This window comes from Mus caroli, unplaced genomic scaffold (genome assembly GCF_978045245.1).
Source record: "Mus caroli unplaced genomic scaffold, Mus_caroli_1 scaffold_2, whole genome shotgun sequence".
Lineage (NCBI taxonomy): Eukaryota > Metazoa > Chordata > Mammalia > Rodentia > Muridae > Mus > Mus caroli.
In genome coordinates this window covers 161543727-161560929 of record NW_028227257.1, presented here as the reverse complement: position 1 = coordinate 161560929, position 17203 = coordinate 161543727, and the positions used below count along the sequence as shown (strand labels likewise).

Sequence of the window (17203 nt, the reverse complement as noted above, 5' to 3'; positions counted from 1 at the left end):
CTAAACTGTGTCTCAAGCCCCAATTCTCATTACTTTTTGAGGAAGTCTCCTACTGTACCTGAAACTCTCTAAGTCAGCAAGCCCAGCAAGCCCAGCAAGCCCAGGAAGCCCAGCAAGCCCGAGAGCCCTAGGGCTCCTCCTGGCTCCTGTTCCCCAGCCCGAGAACGATAAGCATGTGCTACCATGCCAGGTGTTTTGCATGGATGCTAGGATCCTGACACAGGACCTCATACTTGTGCAGCAAGCATGATCCTTACCACGGTCCATCACTAATGAGACCAAGACTCTGCATGCTTAGCTAACTTTCCAGGGTGCAAGTATGTGTAAATAGCTGAGCGGGGGAGACTGAATGCAGGTCTGTCAGACTCCAAAAGGCAAGCTCCTTCCTCCACAGAAGGTAGCATAGCTTTGCAAGACAGGAATTTCCTGAACTTGGCTTTTGCCCTCCCTGCACCTTACTTGGTATGCAAACTAAATTTGCTTCTTATCTTTCTTTGCAAGTGTACATGTGTGCGTGTGCATGTGCATGCATGCGCGCGCGTGTGTGTGTTAATCACTTAATGTATTAATTACAAAGTCAAATCCAACAGAACGTTTTAAGAGACAACATTTTCTCCTTTGACTATCAGTTAGCATAAACCTGGCTTTCCTGAGGTCCACAGAATCCCTTTTTGGAAGGGAGCTATTTCACTAATACTCTCCCAGCAGGAGCATGGTACTGCTGGGAGCTGAGTTTGTTTTCCTAATTGCTTTCTGTGTGAGGGAGGGGGACAAAGCCAGACCTGAGTCCAGGGGCATTTGAGAGCTGATTGAACACCTACTCATTTCTAAACTAATTTGTAACAGTGAGCTGTAACCTTCTTTAAGTACTGTGGGTGGGTCTTGCGGTGGTGACCTGACCACTATATTCACACCAGGATGTGCCTAAAATTAATTTCTAGTTCTTTTTTTTAAATAATAGTATTTACTTATTCTTGAAATGTTTTCATAGAATAGATTCAATGTATCTTGATGGTATCCACCTCCTCTCCGCCCACCCATCCCTTCCAAGACAGCGTCCTCATTCATATCCTTCCCTTCTTCAACTATCTGCCTTGGTCTGTCTGTCTGTCCATCCACCTGTCCATCCATCTACCGAGTCACATTAGTACTGCCTATATGGGAATGGATGTAGGGTCATCCCCTGGGTCATTAGCAGCCTACCAAAGACCACCCTTCTCCAAAGAAAAGCGATTGGTTCTCCCTTCCTTATCAACCCACCCTGAATGGCCAATAGCTCTGCAGCTAGGGCCTCTGAAGCCCCCTCTCCCTCCATGCTAGACCTCTTCATCAGTGTGATTTTGTGCACATCACCGCAGCTACTGTGGGCTTCCATGTGCAGCAGCTACATGGTGTCTAGAGGGCAGTGTTTCCCATCCCTCTGTCCTATCCCCCAGCTCTTACATCCTTTCTGCCCCCCCCCCCCCCGAAATGTTTCCTGAGTCCCAGGTGAAGGGAGGATGGGGTAGAGCGAAGCAGATATCTCGTCCACGGCTAAGCACTCACAGTCTTTTTGTTCTCATATTTGGCACATTTTCTGGAGTTAGATGCTTATTTTGTAACCTGAGTAGTGTATGGATAATCAACTCAACTAAACCAAGTCAAACAGAAAAAAGAAAAGAAGAAGATGATGAAGAATAATAACAAGAAGAACAAAAAGAACAAGAAGAAGGAGAAAAAGAAGAAGAGGAGGAGGAAGACCACACAGTCACCATACTTTATTTTTGCAAAGGGACAAATGCTTTTTCATTCCAATTTTTGTTATCTAAAAATGAAATTGTATAACCTTTCTATAAATCAGTTTCTCATCTAATACATCTGCTCTTGGGCCAGCATGCATCTTGCTCTCACTAACAACATATTCCCCTCTCTGTAACAATAATGTGTAGATGGGAGACTTTCTCAGCAGCACAAGCAAATACCCAGGCCATCCAGATCCTTTTGTTGAAGGTTTTCAGGTTGAAAGTCATTTGATCTCCATCTTTCCAGGTGACCAGGGGTGCTGTCTATGGGGTGGTTCCCGTGAATATGGTTTCATGGACACTCAAACTTTTTGGACCTTTCAAATTTTATTTCTTCACAGAATAACACTTCAGTTTGTAATGAGTCTGAATGCTTGCCCTGCTACCAAGGCTGTGGTGTTGGAAGGAGATGGAATGGAGGGAAGGGAAGGCATCAGACAGGGTTGAACCTGTGACTGCAGAGTTTTCAATCAATAGTGGTGTTTTCGGGAAACTTTAGGGAGTATGGGTCCACTCAACCCCTGTGAATGCAGATTCTTGAGGGGCAGTCTCCTGGGGTTCCACGGATTCTCTGGACCTTTGATTGGCAGGTTGAATTCACTCACTTTCACTCTGCATGGACCTGGCTGGCTGGCTGGCTCCATAACTTTCCCTGCCAAAATTCCCTCGAAATCCATGCCTTTCTGTGACTCAGAAGCCCCGGTGCCAGGTAACTAAGCCATATCCAACTTTATATAAAAGCCACGATGGAGGGGATGCTGCTCGAGGTCATGATCTAGTTTCTCAGAGGCCGTTTCCAGCCCGCCTATTAAGTTCTCTAGATGAGTTGTAGCTTACTTCATTAACAGACAAATTAATATTGTTGGGGAAAAACAACCAAGGGTAAAACAGGTTATACGATATGTTCTAGAAGTACTTTCCGGTTCCAGAAGGATTTTGCCCAAGGTGTTTTGAGCCGAGAATCCTCTTGCCTAGAAAGTTTTTCTAGAAAGCCACGTCACTGTTAAAGTATTACCTTGGGAAAGCGAGTTCCTCTGATTCCACCAAAACCTGAGGCAAATCTCTCGTTTTTAAAATTAAATATAAAGAATACTTATATTTAAAATATAAGCTACTACCTAAAATCTAAATGTGCATACAGCTTTAAGTGTTTGGTTAGTTTTCACTTTAGAAAGGTTTAGATTAAAACACATACACACAAATAGAGAAACATATATACATGAATAAAAACCAGAAGAAGCACATTCAAAATGCTGACCTTCCTTGGTGACAAATGGTGTTCTCAGAAGGCTCATGAAGGTAGGCAGAGCCCATTCACGCAAAGTGGTCTATTTCAGATACTCAATACTGAACATAACATTTGGTGGGGAAGTGCATGTGTGTGTGTGTGTGTGTGTGTGTGTGTGTGTGTGCGTGTGCGTGTGTGTGTGTATGGAGGAGGGAAGAAAGAGAATATAGTATTGTATGAAAACAAAAACCAAGAACAGGTGCTTTCTCCTGTAGATAGCATAATTAGATCCTATATAATTTTGTTACCTTAAGATACACAAACAACTTATATTCATGTAAGCAAAGTGTCCATTTTACTGTTTGATAAAATATCCACTATATCCAGAGGTCAATATAGGAAGAGATAAGTGCCTTTGCTAAAATATCAATGAATTTTATCAAACTGAAACAAACAGAAAAAACATACAAAATGTGCCTACCAGTGGCCGTTATCTTCAAACAGGAAGTGCCTACTAATGTTTGTGTCCACATAATTTGGACCACAGAAGTCAACAGTGGCTTCCCTCCAGAAGCCTTCCATTCTTACTTTTGGTCTTTTGTTTCTTGCAGAATAAAGGTTGAAGAATAAGGAACAACTTACAGGAATCAAAGTACTTATCTGAATGAGAGACAAGAACTGCCAGGGTCTCTTGTTAGAAATGAAAGGAGAAAGAAATTGTTCTACGTGGGTAAATACAGTAGGAGACAGTAAAGACAAGCCTGTATGGAAGATGAAAATGAGATGAAGCAGTAAAATAGGCAGGCATGAGTAGGTAGCCCCCTTGGGTAATTTGGGGCAGCCCTCCTTCCTTAGCATGCTGGTAATCTACTGGACAGTTCTCTGTGTATAGTGCTTTTTGGAAATGAGAAGCCATTTAATTTGTGAATGTAGGAAATATCTCCAGTTGAATTTCAGGTTTTATTTACTGTGTACTTTTCTGCCCAATTAATCATCCCAAATTCTTAAATAATTTATACAAGTGTGGAGCCCATGATTTGTGGTTGACATCCTTCTGAGTAGTCAATCCTACATGTAATGAGAGTATTTTAAACAATTTACAACATCACTGCCATCTGTTGGATCTGACCAGAATTAGATTCAAAGTTGCCCCCAAAATGGAAAGAATTCAGTAATCCTTTGCACTAATAACTAAATTTACCCACTGAAAAACCATGACAAGATTTGAAGATGAATATAGATGCAGACTGGGCTTTTTAAAAAGGATATCTTTTAAAGATATAATTTTAGTAATTACCAATGAATAAATATTGAAAACAACAACTATAATCATTTTAATACTTACAAGAAAGTGGAAACTTGTAACTAAGGTTAAACTCTTCACAAACAACGGTGTTCAACTATATGGACCCTGACTCTTCATAGCCATCTTACCTTAGCTCCATGAAGATAGTTTTAAAGACCCCTTCTCCTCATTCTCCTGTGGAATTTGTAGTTCTTTTGTATAGCTTCTCACCTCCCACAAAAGCAGCAACCCATGAAAGTTCTGAATTGTAACATATATTAACTGGCCACTTAAAAATACATTGATTAATTGTTGGGCCACCTTAAGCCTTCGAAATAGCAGAGACAAGTCTCTAAGAGACTTCTCTACTTTTGTGCGACCTGTGGCCAGGAGCACAAACGCTGATGATGATTAAGGGGCTCTGTGCAGAGACAGAGAGCCTTACACGGATGTACCTGAGTGCTTTGTTAACTTTTGACTATCTTTGACTGTATATCTCTGTCAATATGAATGACTGATCATTTAGTAGTATTGGTATTAAAATTTCTCTAGAGACAAAGAAAATTTCTCCCCTTTAAATAAAGCTGAAGGAAGACAGATACTATCACTTTAATGCCTACAAAATTTATTTGTTGATTATCATGTCTAAGAAAACCATATATAATATGTGGGGGAAATTTTAAATACATCTTCAGGATAGATTTTTATATACTATTGAAAGAGTATATAGCATGCCTTGAGAAAAACCAGGACTCAGGTCCTGTCACATAGCCAGGAATGGTCTGAGCTGAAGGAAGTGGGTATTATCTATGCCAGTGAAGAAAGTGTGTGTGTGTGTGTGTGTGTGTGTGTTCAGGCTTTAAAAAAAATCACCACCGGAATAAATAAAGCTGGGCGTGGGGCTGGTAACATAATATGCTGTGTTTATTTATTTTACCACTTCTTTGTATACCTTTTAACTTGTAGATGTGGGACTGGTTATCTGTAGAGTCGCCATATTTTCTTGTAGAATGCTGGCTGTAACAGAGTGAGTGATGTCCACTTATTTTGAAGACAAGAACACAACAAAACACATCTGTTAAAAAGTGGCCAAACGCCAATTCTTCCTTTCTCCCCGTCATATCTTGCAGGAAGGGACGCCACACACCCTCCGAGATGGCTGCAGTTGTTTACTACAGTCCTTTAAGGAAAAATTACCACTCTGTCTAGACCCAGGGCTCCCCAGCACTCAGATTCACTTAGGATAAGTAATCTCGGGACTCAAAACCCTTAAAGAAACATTGGACTGAGAAACGACCCACGAAAGACGCAAACTCAGCACATAGGCTTGATGTATGGGTCGGACCTAAAGCCTAAGCCACGCAGTTATTGTCTTTGTCGCGTCGGGTTTTTCTTAAGAAAATGGTTTTCTGAGCGATTTCCCTTCACCCACAGCGGCAAGAACCGCGTCTTCATACTGCCCCCTAGTGGCGGCTCAGGAGAGAGTTGGGGGAGGGGTAAAAATGGACCGAGCGCTCTGTGTTTTAATGAAACACACACTAATTTAATTTGAAACACTCTGGTGAGCCTAAAATAATATTTTTGGAACATTATTAAAAGATTGTGATCTGGAAAGCATTTCACTGTGATAGTATTCTACTGCTAAATACACGTTTAGCAGATGTTTGTGTCTGTCTTTGTCCCTTTCTGAGGTGCAGTCATTTCAAAATGTTTTGACACCTCTTTTTTTTTTCCTCCACCAGTGGCTGAATATTTGCTTCGCTGTGTTATCACAGGGACAAACGCAGCACGTTTGAGCAATAGATGAATCCCATGGCAATAGAAAAGATTATTTAATTTTTGTTTAAATTCATTGTAAAATTTTAGAAGCTTGGAAGTCTCCCAATAAAAGTGAGAGGCAACATAGCATTGCTGCCTTAGGAAGGCTGCTTTTGTTTAAAGGATCGTTATTAAAAAAAAAAAAAAACTAAGGATAATATTTCAAAGTGCTTGGGACTTTAAAAATCCTTTGAGAGCCTCTGAGATTGGACAGTGGGTAATGGCCCTTGTCCCTAAGCCTGATGTCCTGAGTTCGATTCTCAAGTCCTTTCCCACACAGTGGAAAGATCTGACTGTCAGAGGTTGTCCTGAGCTGCACACACAAGCCATGGTGCACACACACATTTGCAATGGACAAAGTGATAAAAGTGCTTTGTATTACAATGACAAAAGAAAAGAGTCCTCGTGGTATCCTTATGAGGACACCTCATCCCTTCCATCCAAATTTACTGAGTGGCCGTTTGTTATACCCACCCATAGTGCCTCTCTTCCTGTCTGCGTAGAAGAATCTTGTCCTGACTTTGCTTTTATTGGGCTGGGGGTGGGCTGGGGTGGGGTGGAGTGGGAGTCATACTGAAGTTAAAAAGCACTCAGAATGAAAAACTGAGTTTTCAATAAAACCACCTGATTCCCCACCCTACACTGTGTCAGCTGATGCTCGCCAGACCTCGACAAACACTTTGAATTTGATTAACTACCAGTTTTCTGAGGCTCAGGGAATCTCATAAAATGTTCAATTAGAAAATTATCTGTGCTGCCTTTATTACCTACAGAGCGGGGCTGATATTTGCATAACATTTTAAAGTTGCTAGAACTGCCCGCTTTCCGGCACTACTGATTTTCATAGGAAATTATCGAACAGATTGGATAGCCTCACATTATTTCTCTTTTAATTTGAAGCCTATTTAAACCTATACATTATTTTGTATCCACCCTTGACTTTTCACATTATTAATCATCCCTTACATTTTTTTTCCCTTCACTTGGGAATAGGCCCTTATTGCTCATTATTTGTAGCTACACGGAAAGGCTCAGATCCAATCTCTGAAGAAGCTGCCTCCACTCTAACCCTGCAAGTTTATATCAGCTGTTTGGCTGGAAGGTGGTCTGTAAAGGATGATTTCCCACACACATACAAATGGCGGAATACGGTCCTATTTCCCCGTGGTAGATTCTGCCGTTTCTGGTAGCTGGCAGTTATGGGTAAGCACTTAGCCAAGTACCCCTGTAGAGTGTAGCTTCGAATCCTTACAGCAGTCTTGTGTGTGAAGGAATGTCCTTGTCATTGTTGTGTGCATTTGTTCCTTTACACGTGAGCAAGTAGATGCATGTTACTTCCCCAGATTACCAGAGGTAGGCAGGACACTGAGGCACCTTGGGACAACAGCCTGTCTTATGTCCCTGTATCTCTGTGCAGCCCGTATCAGAGATACTGAGTCTCTGAGAGTTCCTTCTCTCTACCCTGGCCACTCACCCTCCCACTTACCAGTTGCTCAGCAAGTGCTGAGGCTCTTGCTCTCTCCAAAGAAATTAATCTGTGTCTTTAATCCCAGAGTCCTCTCTCTCTGTCATCTCTCCTTTCCTCCAATCTTCTCAGCCTCTCCTCTTTTTACATTTCTTGAACAACAAAGCAAGCGAAGCAAACAGACTCTACGGTTTGCTCTCCTTGGAAGGGAAAGATGGACTCTGAAAACATTGTTCTCTGAAAACATTGGAATGCTTAAAAAAAAGACCTCAGGGCATGAAGGGGTGTGGCTGTGATCCCAGCCCCTGGGAGACAGGTTTCAGGAGTGTAAGATCATCTTTGACTATGTAGTGAGTTGCAGGCTTACCTGGGCTATGGGAAACCAGGCTTCAAGCAAGCAAAGAGGCAAAACAAAATAAATAGAATGGATTAAAGGTCACATGGTCAGGATTTTAATCCTGTGCAGGTAGTCAACACCTTCATGATTGCTTTCCTTACGTCTGAATTGTGTCTTTGACAACTAGGAAACAACAGATGGATGCAGATTGACCCCTCCGTTTGTACCTCTGAGCCGCTAAGAATGGCAAGCAGAATTCTGGCCCTTCCAGTAACCTCTTCTCTCTGGAAATGACATCTGACAGGGGATCTAGGGGCTCCCCCCATTTTGACATTCTGTTATTTATCTATGAATTCATCTTGAAGCTTAGGGTCCTTTGGTTATCTTGTAACTACTTCCCTCAATTCCTTCTGTGTTGATTCTGTGTAAGGCGCGGCCCCAGCTGTAGAGATGGAGCAGGGGCAAAGGCCCTGAGGACATGCATTCCTCCAGCCTGAGCAACACAAAACTATTCTATTTTAGCTTTGAGACAGGGTATGGCCAGTAGCCCAGGCTATCCCAGTCCTCCTGTGTCAGCCTCCCACGTATCAGTTTTACAAGTGAGCACCCGTCAGTCATCTCAAAAGGTAATTTTCAAACGGGACAGATACATAAGTGAAACAAAGTATCACCGGGTCATAAAGAGGATCATGACCTTAGGGTCGGTCTTAGGAGGGGCCCCAGGGACCTGCGCTGGAGCTGATTGAGGAATGGGGACATAGCTGGGGATTGAAATGTTTTAGTCACACTAGAGCATTCAGTGTCCTTAGTAACATAAAATTATATCTTTAATTACTGTGGAATCCTATTCCATGTCATTTATAGATATTACAGACCGCTTTCCAGGCTATCCAGGAGCATTTGCTAACTGCAGAATCATTTATTCTGAGCATCCAAACACTTTGAGGAGCATCCCTATTTTATTCGGAGACAAGTCGACCACGTGAACTGGGGAGAGCTATTCTCTCCCCTCGCAGGGTAGTTCATTACTACCCACTAATTACCCATGGCGGAGCAGGCTGGCTTTGGAAACAGAGGGTGGCAGACACGTGAGGAAATGAAGAATTGTGATCAAAAGGATAAGTCAATAAAGATTCCTCAACATTCTGTAAGAAAATTACATTTGATTCACACGGAGTTCTGTAACAAAAACACTTGTGCTGTCTGCGGAAGTGCCCGGGCAGCATGCTTGAGCCTCTGATTGTAGAGTTCTTCTACAGAAACCACGACAGAGAGATGGTTAGCAAAAACACTCTGGAAGCCTCAGAATAACACCTACGGCAAACCTTTACTTTGTAACAGTCATCTTGCTACCTTAAGATCTTTTATTTTAAGGATGTGCCTACAGTTGTGATTTCTCCCGTTAGAGCCAGATGTTCTTTAAATGTTATTTAAAAGAAGTCTTCTTGCCCAGTATTGTCACAGCATTCTGAAGCCGAGAGTTATTCCCAGGTGATCCCTGCTTTCAACTCTGGAACCAAGCACTTGAGCAAACACATCCCACTCTTTGTCTTCAGGGTTTCGAGCCTCGCCTGTAGTATCTGAGCCATTTCTTCAGCCCAATGCAGTGCTTTTGGGATTATTAGCTCTGTCAAAAAAGGGGGGGGGGTGCAGAAACAGGAAGAGCAAGCACAGACTCTTGCTCTATGCAGTCTCGCTCTGGCTCTGGTAACCAGCAGAAGACCCATCACCTGCTTGCCAGGGTCTGCCTCCACGCTTCACCCGTGCAGGTCTCCTGTCAGCTGGCACGGCTACAGGTGCGGTGCCGTCCTGCGCTGTGCTGAGCGTGCCCGTTTCAACCACTGTAGCCTGGCTGTGCCAATATGTCTTTCTCGGTGTGACAAAACTCAGAGACATATGAAATGTCATGCTGGTGGGAATGGCTGTAGTCGCTGTAAACAAACAAGGTTCTTATTGCCAACAATCCCATCTGTTCTGCTGGGTTTCACGTATTACCCTGTATGTGGGCTCTGTTAAACAGATTTCCAGAATGCCCAAGGTCACCCTTGATTCATGTAACCAGTCATTACAGATCTGTTGAACATGGCTCTTAAACCTGCAGAAAGATCCAATTCCAGGACCGAATGCTGAGGCTTGGTGGCACATTCAGAATCTTTGCGTGCAAAGGCTGCGATTCCCTCCATATGAGAAGCGAGCAGATTCCTAAAATGTCTTTTATTTAAGGTGCAAAATTTCATTACTTAACTTCATCCAAAAGTTGCCTCAATATAGCAAAAACATTGCCCTGAGGAGAGGATGGCCTGAACAAAGAAAGTGGACACCCAGTTTGTTGGGTCCTTTGTCATACTTTGTCAAGTCCCCCCAGATTTTCTTTACTACCTTGAGTTAATCCAAGGCAGTAAAATATTTTGGTCTCCTTTAAACTTGGAGAGAAACCAAATAAAGGGCAAACTTTGGCTTTAAGAAGCATATAGCAGGCAGAAGGCACTTCAGAGGGGGCAGTGATCGACCAGTGAGTCACACCAGGACAGCACAAAGTGCAGAGGGTTGAACAGATATTGAATGACATATTGTTCTTCAGGAGAAAACACAGGACGGGTGGGGAAGAGTGACTGTGGCAAAGGAAAACACACAAATGTGAACTAGCACCATACGCCATCAGTCGATGCTATATGTATACTTGAATTTTTCCTTGGTGAAATTTAGTATCCATTTAGGTTTTTGCTGTAGTTTTGTTTTGTTTTGGTGGGTTTGGGGAGGGGGTGTCTTGTTTTGTTGTTTGTTTAGGAACGCCAGTGAAAACTGCTGAATCCCATGACAAATATTGTGAAATAGTCACATTTTGCTATGTTTGACTGTGAATGTCTGTGCCAAAACATTGTTTTCTGAACCGTGACAGTAATGTATATTTTACAAAGGCTTAAGTTCAGGTTTAAAAAAAAAAGAACTGAGTTTGGGGATCCAGAGCCACTTTCTTGAGGAAAAGCCATTTATGCCAAACTGTGAAAGGGAATTATCCAGGGGAAGGGACAGGGGAGTAAGAAGAGCTTGTTTAAATGTCCTGGGGTGAGACACAGCAACAGGGACAGGGGAGGAGTGGGTGTGGGGTAAAGAGGGAGGCAGGAGCAGGCAGGCCAGACTTTGGGAGCGGTGTGGATAATCTGGGCTTTATCCTGGCAGTAGGAATCTGTGAGAGTTTGGAGTAAGCAGTATGATTATAATTTTAAAATACTGTGTGAGCTGTAGCACGAGACATATTAGGACTTACTGATTGATGTTCTCTACTTTAAGATGGGTTTATAATCCCACAAATCCATTAAGAAGATAAATTAAGTCCGAATGTAGTCATAGCCTCATGATAGTACGGTCCCAGGGAGGGACCAGGTAGAAGCAGGGAGGGAAGAGAACAGGGCATACTTTACTTTATTTTTGCAAAGGGACAAATGCTTTTTCGTTCCAATTTTTGTTATCTAAAAATGAAATTGTATAACCTTTCTATAAATCAGTTTCTCATCTAATACATCTGCTCTTGGGCCAGCATGCATCTTGCTCTCACTAACAACATATTCCCCTCTCTGTAACAATAATGTGTAGATGGGAGACTTTCTTAGCAGCACAAGCAAATACCCAGGCCACCCAGACCCTTTTGTTGAAGGTTTTCAGGTTGAAAGTCATTTGATCTCCATACTTCCAGGTGACCAGGGATGCTGTCTATGGGGTGGTTCCCATGAATATGGCTTCATGGACACTCAAACTTTTTGGACCTTTCAAATTTTATTTTTTCACAGAATAACACTTCAAACAGTTTGTAATGAGTCTGAATGCTTGCCCTGCTACCAAGGCCCTGGTGTTGGAGGGAGATGGAATGGAGGGAAGGGAACCTGTAACTGCAGAATTTTCAATCAATAGTGGTGTTTTCAGGAAACTTTAGGGAGTATGGGTCATAAGAAGGAATGGATTATGGCAAACACCAATATATTGCCAACCTGGGAAAAGATCTGAATTGAAAACCTGCAGCATGGTTTCTATTGAACGTCTGTCGCTTCTGAAAAATCCTAATTCAAATTAAAAGTCAAGAATTATGTGCATGTGTGGGCCCTCTGCTTCAGTGTTAATCCACAAGAGAAAGGGTCAGGTTGGATTTAGATGGAGTGCGGAGGGATGAGAAGAAGCAGAAGGGGGTGTGTAGCCGGGGCCTGGTTAGGATTCAGCAGACTGCTAGCCCTCACCTCCATTCCTCACACACACACACACACACACACACACACACACACACACAGAGGCACACAGAGCGTGCAATGCATACATGCACGCTCGAGCATACACACGTGCGAGTCCACAAGCGATCATCTCCCCCCCCCCAACACACATGTTCTTATCCATCTCTATGTTTCTTGTTCAGCTCATTTTTAAATTTTACACTTTAGACTCATTTGAGTAAACTCCAACTGGATAGCGATGGATGATGGTAAATATCAGAAAATATTTTCTAACTATTGTGGTGACATATGGCCCTATAATTATGGATTTTATAATACAGCAGTTTGACTTCTGTCTCATTTGCTAGGATAATGCTGTACTGTTAAGGAAACTGAAACATGTTTTTAAAATATGACAGCCTTCAGTTTCAGGATGTCCCCATTAGAGACAGGAAAAAATAAAACAGAATATTGTGGGTTTGAAAGAAAGAAAATTAAGGCAAAGATTGTTTTAATATATAAATTTTATATTATATTCATGTCTTGTAATTAGCTTGTTTTTTAGGCAAAAAGCTTTGTGATGATACCCTTTCCGCCAAAGCTCATTTTAGTAATTTTTTTTAGAATCATGCATAACACAAACTAGAGGCAGAAAGCAGAGGTTCAGGGCTGAAAGGTTGGTTTATCACTGTGTTGCTGTTTAGCTCAGTAAAAGCTGTCCTGCATTGTGTACCAGCAATCTGGGCTTTTTAACAGCTAGGTCTCTATGCACTTCTTTTATTGTCTTTGTAAAGAGCAAAGGACAAAGCAGAAGGTAGCTTCTGACAAACCAAGGCAAGGCACACATTATGAGAGAATGCTAACACAGAGCAGAAGAGCCAGAGCTCGGGAGTTCCTTAGAGGAATCCCGAGCCTCGACACACTATTTCTCAGTTCCATTGCTGTCCTCCTCCTCCTCCTTCCCCTCCTCTTCCTCCTCTTCTCTTCCTCCTCCTCTTCTTCTCTTTCTCCTCTTCCTCTTCCTCCTCCTCCTCCTTAAATAAAGGCTCTTTTTATAAAAAATTATTTCATTTTATTTTATGTGCGTTTTGCGTGCATCTGTGCACCACTTGAATACCTGGTTCCCAGGGAGACTAGACTAGAACTTCCCTAGAGCTGAAGTTGCAGGTAGCTTAGAGCCATTGAAACCAGGTCCTTTGCAAAATTAATACGTCATTCTAACTAGGTAGCAGCCATTTCTCCAGCTCCCTATTACTTTGTTTCTTCTCTTCATGAGAAAATGAAAAAAAGTGAGGTACGCTTTTTTTTTTGAGAGAGAGAGAGAGAGAGAGAGAGAAGAGAAAAGAAGAAGAGAAGAGAAGAGAGAAGAGGAGAAGAGAAGAGAAGAGAAGAAGAGAAGAGAAGAGAAGAAGAGAAAAGAGAAGAGAAAAGAGAAAAGAGAAGAGAAAAGAGAAGAAGAGAAGAATTTCTCTTACTTGACAAAGGAGTTGCACATCTTGAGCAAGGTGTGCTTGTGGTGGTTAAGGATTTGAAGCATTTGGCATCAAGGTCTGAGTTGCAAAAAGTAACTCAAAAGAAGAGAAATTTTGAAAAGATTCCAATGTGTGTTGATTAGAAAAATACATTTCCAGGGCTGGCAAGTAGCTCCATGGTACAGTGTGTATAAAGCCCCTTTCTGGTTTTATAACATAATCCTACATGAAAAAGAATCCATCCAATATAAATTTGAGATGTTCAAATTTGAGACAGCCATGTTATTAAAGTATCAATAATATTTGCTGTCTTGATGACTTATACTAACGTGATGACTAAGGTAAATGGTTGATATTATTATTATTAGTGTGGTTTAGTATTGTTGGGGATTGAGCCTAGAGCCACGCATGTGCTAGGCAAGTGCTCTAATACTGAGACATGTTTCCAGGCCCCTTTGTCTTTTTTGCCTTTTCTTTTGAGACTGTCTTACCAAGTAGCCCAGGCCAAACTTGAGCTTACTCCATAGTCCAGATAGATCTTCAACCCCTTGCTATGGTGAGTTGATAGCTCCGGCAGATCTGGCTCCTGTAGGTCCTTCAGAGCCAGTGTGTTCCATATATCTTATTACACAGGGTTATTTTTCACTCTTAACAATACAGCCCCTTGCATCAAATGCTTTACATCTTTACCCATTATAATAAGCCTGTCTTGGCCAAAATGCATACATGACTCCTTTTGTCAAGTACAACTCTCTCAGGAAGCCAGGGCAGCAGAAACCTGAAGTGGCCAGTCATATCACACCCACAGTCAAGGGGAGACAGCTATGAACTTATACATGAATGCTAATGCTCAGCTGGCTTTCACCACTCATATAATTCAGAATCCCACACCCAGGGAATGTTGCCACCCACAGTGGTCAGGTTTTCCCATCTCAACGACCAGGGTCAACATAATTCCCCCAAAGACAACACAACCAAATCTAGACAATGCCTCGCTGAGACTCTTCCCACGTGACTCCAAATTGTGTCACTTTGACAATTAAAATTCATCTTCACTGAGGATAATAACTGAACAAACACCCAGCACTCAAGAGTCCTAAAACGTTTTGGTCATGCATTTTCTATAACCCAAAAGGATTACATGCTGTCACTTATTTCCCTCAGACTGCACTTAGATCAATAGGTTCTGGGTTCATTGCATGACAGACCTCCCTGTTTCTAAGTGGGTTGCAAACTTCTCAGCCTTGAAATTGAGAGAATGGCATTCCTTTCTCCCTGTTGTACACAGTGCTGCTGCAGAAGCAGATGCCATTGACCCGCTGATTAACATCCTGTCGAGCAAGCGGGATGGAGCCGTTGCCAATGCTGCCACAGTGCTGACGAACATGGCCACGCAAGAGCCTCTGCGAGCTATCATCCAGAACCATGAAATAATGCACGCACTGCTGGGCCCCCTGCACTCCACCAACACCTTGGTGCAGAGCACTGCAGCGCTCACCGTGGCTGCCACTGCCTGCGACGTGGAAGCCCGCACCGAGGTGAGGCTGTTACGGGGTTCGGAGTCCTGCCATCTGTTCAGACTACTACCTAATCTTCACTAACTGTCCTCATTCCTGTTGACACGGTACCTTTCTACCCATCTCCTGCGGTATTCAGCTAGCCCCTGGGTGTTTACTACTCCGTGCCAGGCACTGTGCTGGGTGTTGGTACCATGATGCCAAGCGACAGTGCCGTGGCCATGCTATCCCGCACTTGCAGAGGGGTCTGCCTAGCCTGGGACCCAGCAGGAAACTGTTTACTGCCTTCCTGTCCACACTGACCTTCCAGCACCTAACCCTCCGCACACCATTGCTCCCTAAGTTCATGTGAATGCCCGCTCTTTCTTTAAGGCCTCCTTTTCTCTAAAAGCAAAGGAAGCGTCCCTTTTTTATCTACCTAGTAAATTGCTGTTCCCATCCAACGCCATTTCATCTTCTAGGGGCCTTTCTCCACCCCTCCAGCCTAGCTGGAGCCCTCTCTATGCTCCCGTTATTCATCAAGTCTCGCCCTGTCTTTCTACTCCACACCTTGCGGTTCAGGAAGGAAAAATTATAAATGCCTTCAAGTTTTTGGGAAAGGAACAGCGTTTTCTGCCCTTTGTTCTTGCTAGTACTATATACCTGGTACATAATGTCCATTTATATATTATTTTCTACAGGTTCTCACTGCAGAACCCAGGCAGGTCTCTGGCCTCTAGCCTGGGACTCACCATTCCCCCTTTGTTCACCCTCTGAGAGATGGGATTGCAGATGTGCCTCCATACCTGACTTTAATAATGCCTGTTTAGCATGTAGCTGTTACATGAATGAGAAAATGAATAGATGGAGAAATTAATAAGTTAGCTCTCTGCCAATAGATCACACAGCATTAGATCTCTATTTTGTGTTATACCCAGAAATAAATGTGGTCAGAAATTTGGCTTCCTAAGCATGCCATGTCTCAAAGGAACCAGTGAGTTCTATTTGCTGACACTGTGGCTAAGCCAGAGCTCCTATGTTTGGCTTGAAAATGCTTGAGAGTGGATCATTGACAACATGGCCTCTTGACTTTGAATACTGCCTTTGACACTATCTTCTGGAATGTTCTTTTCATTCTCTAGACATAGAGAATGTAATATCGCATCTCAAACACAAAACCAGCATGCAAACTTTCAGATCATTCCTTTCTTGTTGGAATTCCATCCCCAGAAATTATTTAATGATGTAACTAACATAGCTCCATTCAGCTTCTTTCTTGCTGTCTTTTCTTCTCTGTTCCCCACCGAATCAACCTTTTTATGGTGAAGATACCAAAACATGAGCCCCTTTCTACACAACTGTTCCAGCAAGGCTTTGACTTTGCTGCTAACCTGGACCATGGTGTGCTGTGAGGAGTATTTGCCCGCTCAGAGAAACAGTGAGCTGTAGTCCCAGCATACACGAGCGAGCATGGTGTGTGTGTGTGTGTGTGTGTGTGTGTGTGTGTGTGTGTGTGTGTGTATGTGGGTTCCATTGGCCATTGCAGCTTCTGGACTATAGACACTTACATTCTTTGGCTTATAGTCCCTTCTTCCTCCTTCAAGATGGTCACAGCATCAGCACATCCCACCATGTCCTCTGTTTCTGTCTTCCTTTTGTTACAATCTTTGCAACAACACTGGGACTGCTTGAGGGTATAGCATCATCCCCTAGTGACAACAATGTCACTTTTATTACCTATATAAAGTCACTTTCAGCAGTAAGGGGACACATTTATGTCTGTCATGACCAAATGAACCTTCAGTGTTCAGGTACAGGGTAACTAAGCAGGACATGGGCCTCCAGCAGTATCCCAGGGGAATTCTGAGGAACTCTATAATGACTTTCCTTGGGTTTCTTAGTTTGAAATGGAAAACTGGGCTCTTGTAAAGAAGACTGTCAGACTTCCCTGTGAATTTAATAACTCTAAATTGGCACATTCGAAAACAGTTAAAATCTTTGCATATTCAATGAGATTTTTCTAATGTATGAATGTTGATTTTTTTTTTCTATTTCCCATGCCCTGCTGAGGATGGAACCCAGGATTCTATGTATGTCAGGCAGTTCACCACCCATGAACCAT

At 42.7% G+C, this 17203-nt stretch overlaps 1 protein-coding gene across 6 annotated transcripts in view; it reads left to right on the top strand.

Annotated features, from left to right (window-relative positions):
• Armc3 (armadillo repeat containing 3) overlaps positions 1-17203 on the top strand; it is a 96354-nt gene that overhangs the window by 58803 nt on the left and 20348 nt on the right. For all 6 annotated transcript variants that reach the window (XM_085835146.1, XM_085835147.1, XM_021156443.3 and 3 more), the window contains exon 11: positions 14874-15123. In XM_085835146.1, coding sequence (XP_085691272.1) covers positions 14874-15123 — 250 coding nt within the window. The remainder of the gene's footprint in view (positions 1-14873; positions 15124-17203) is intronic.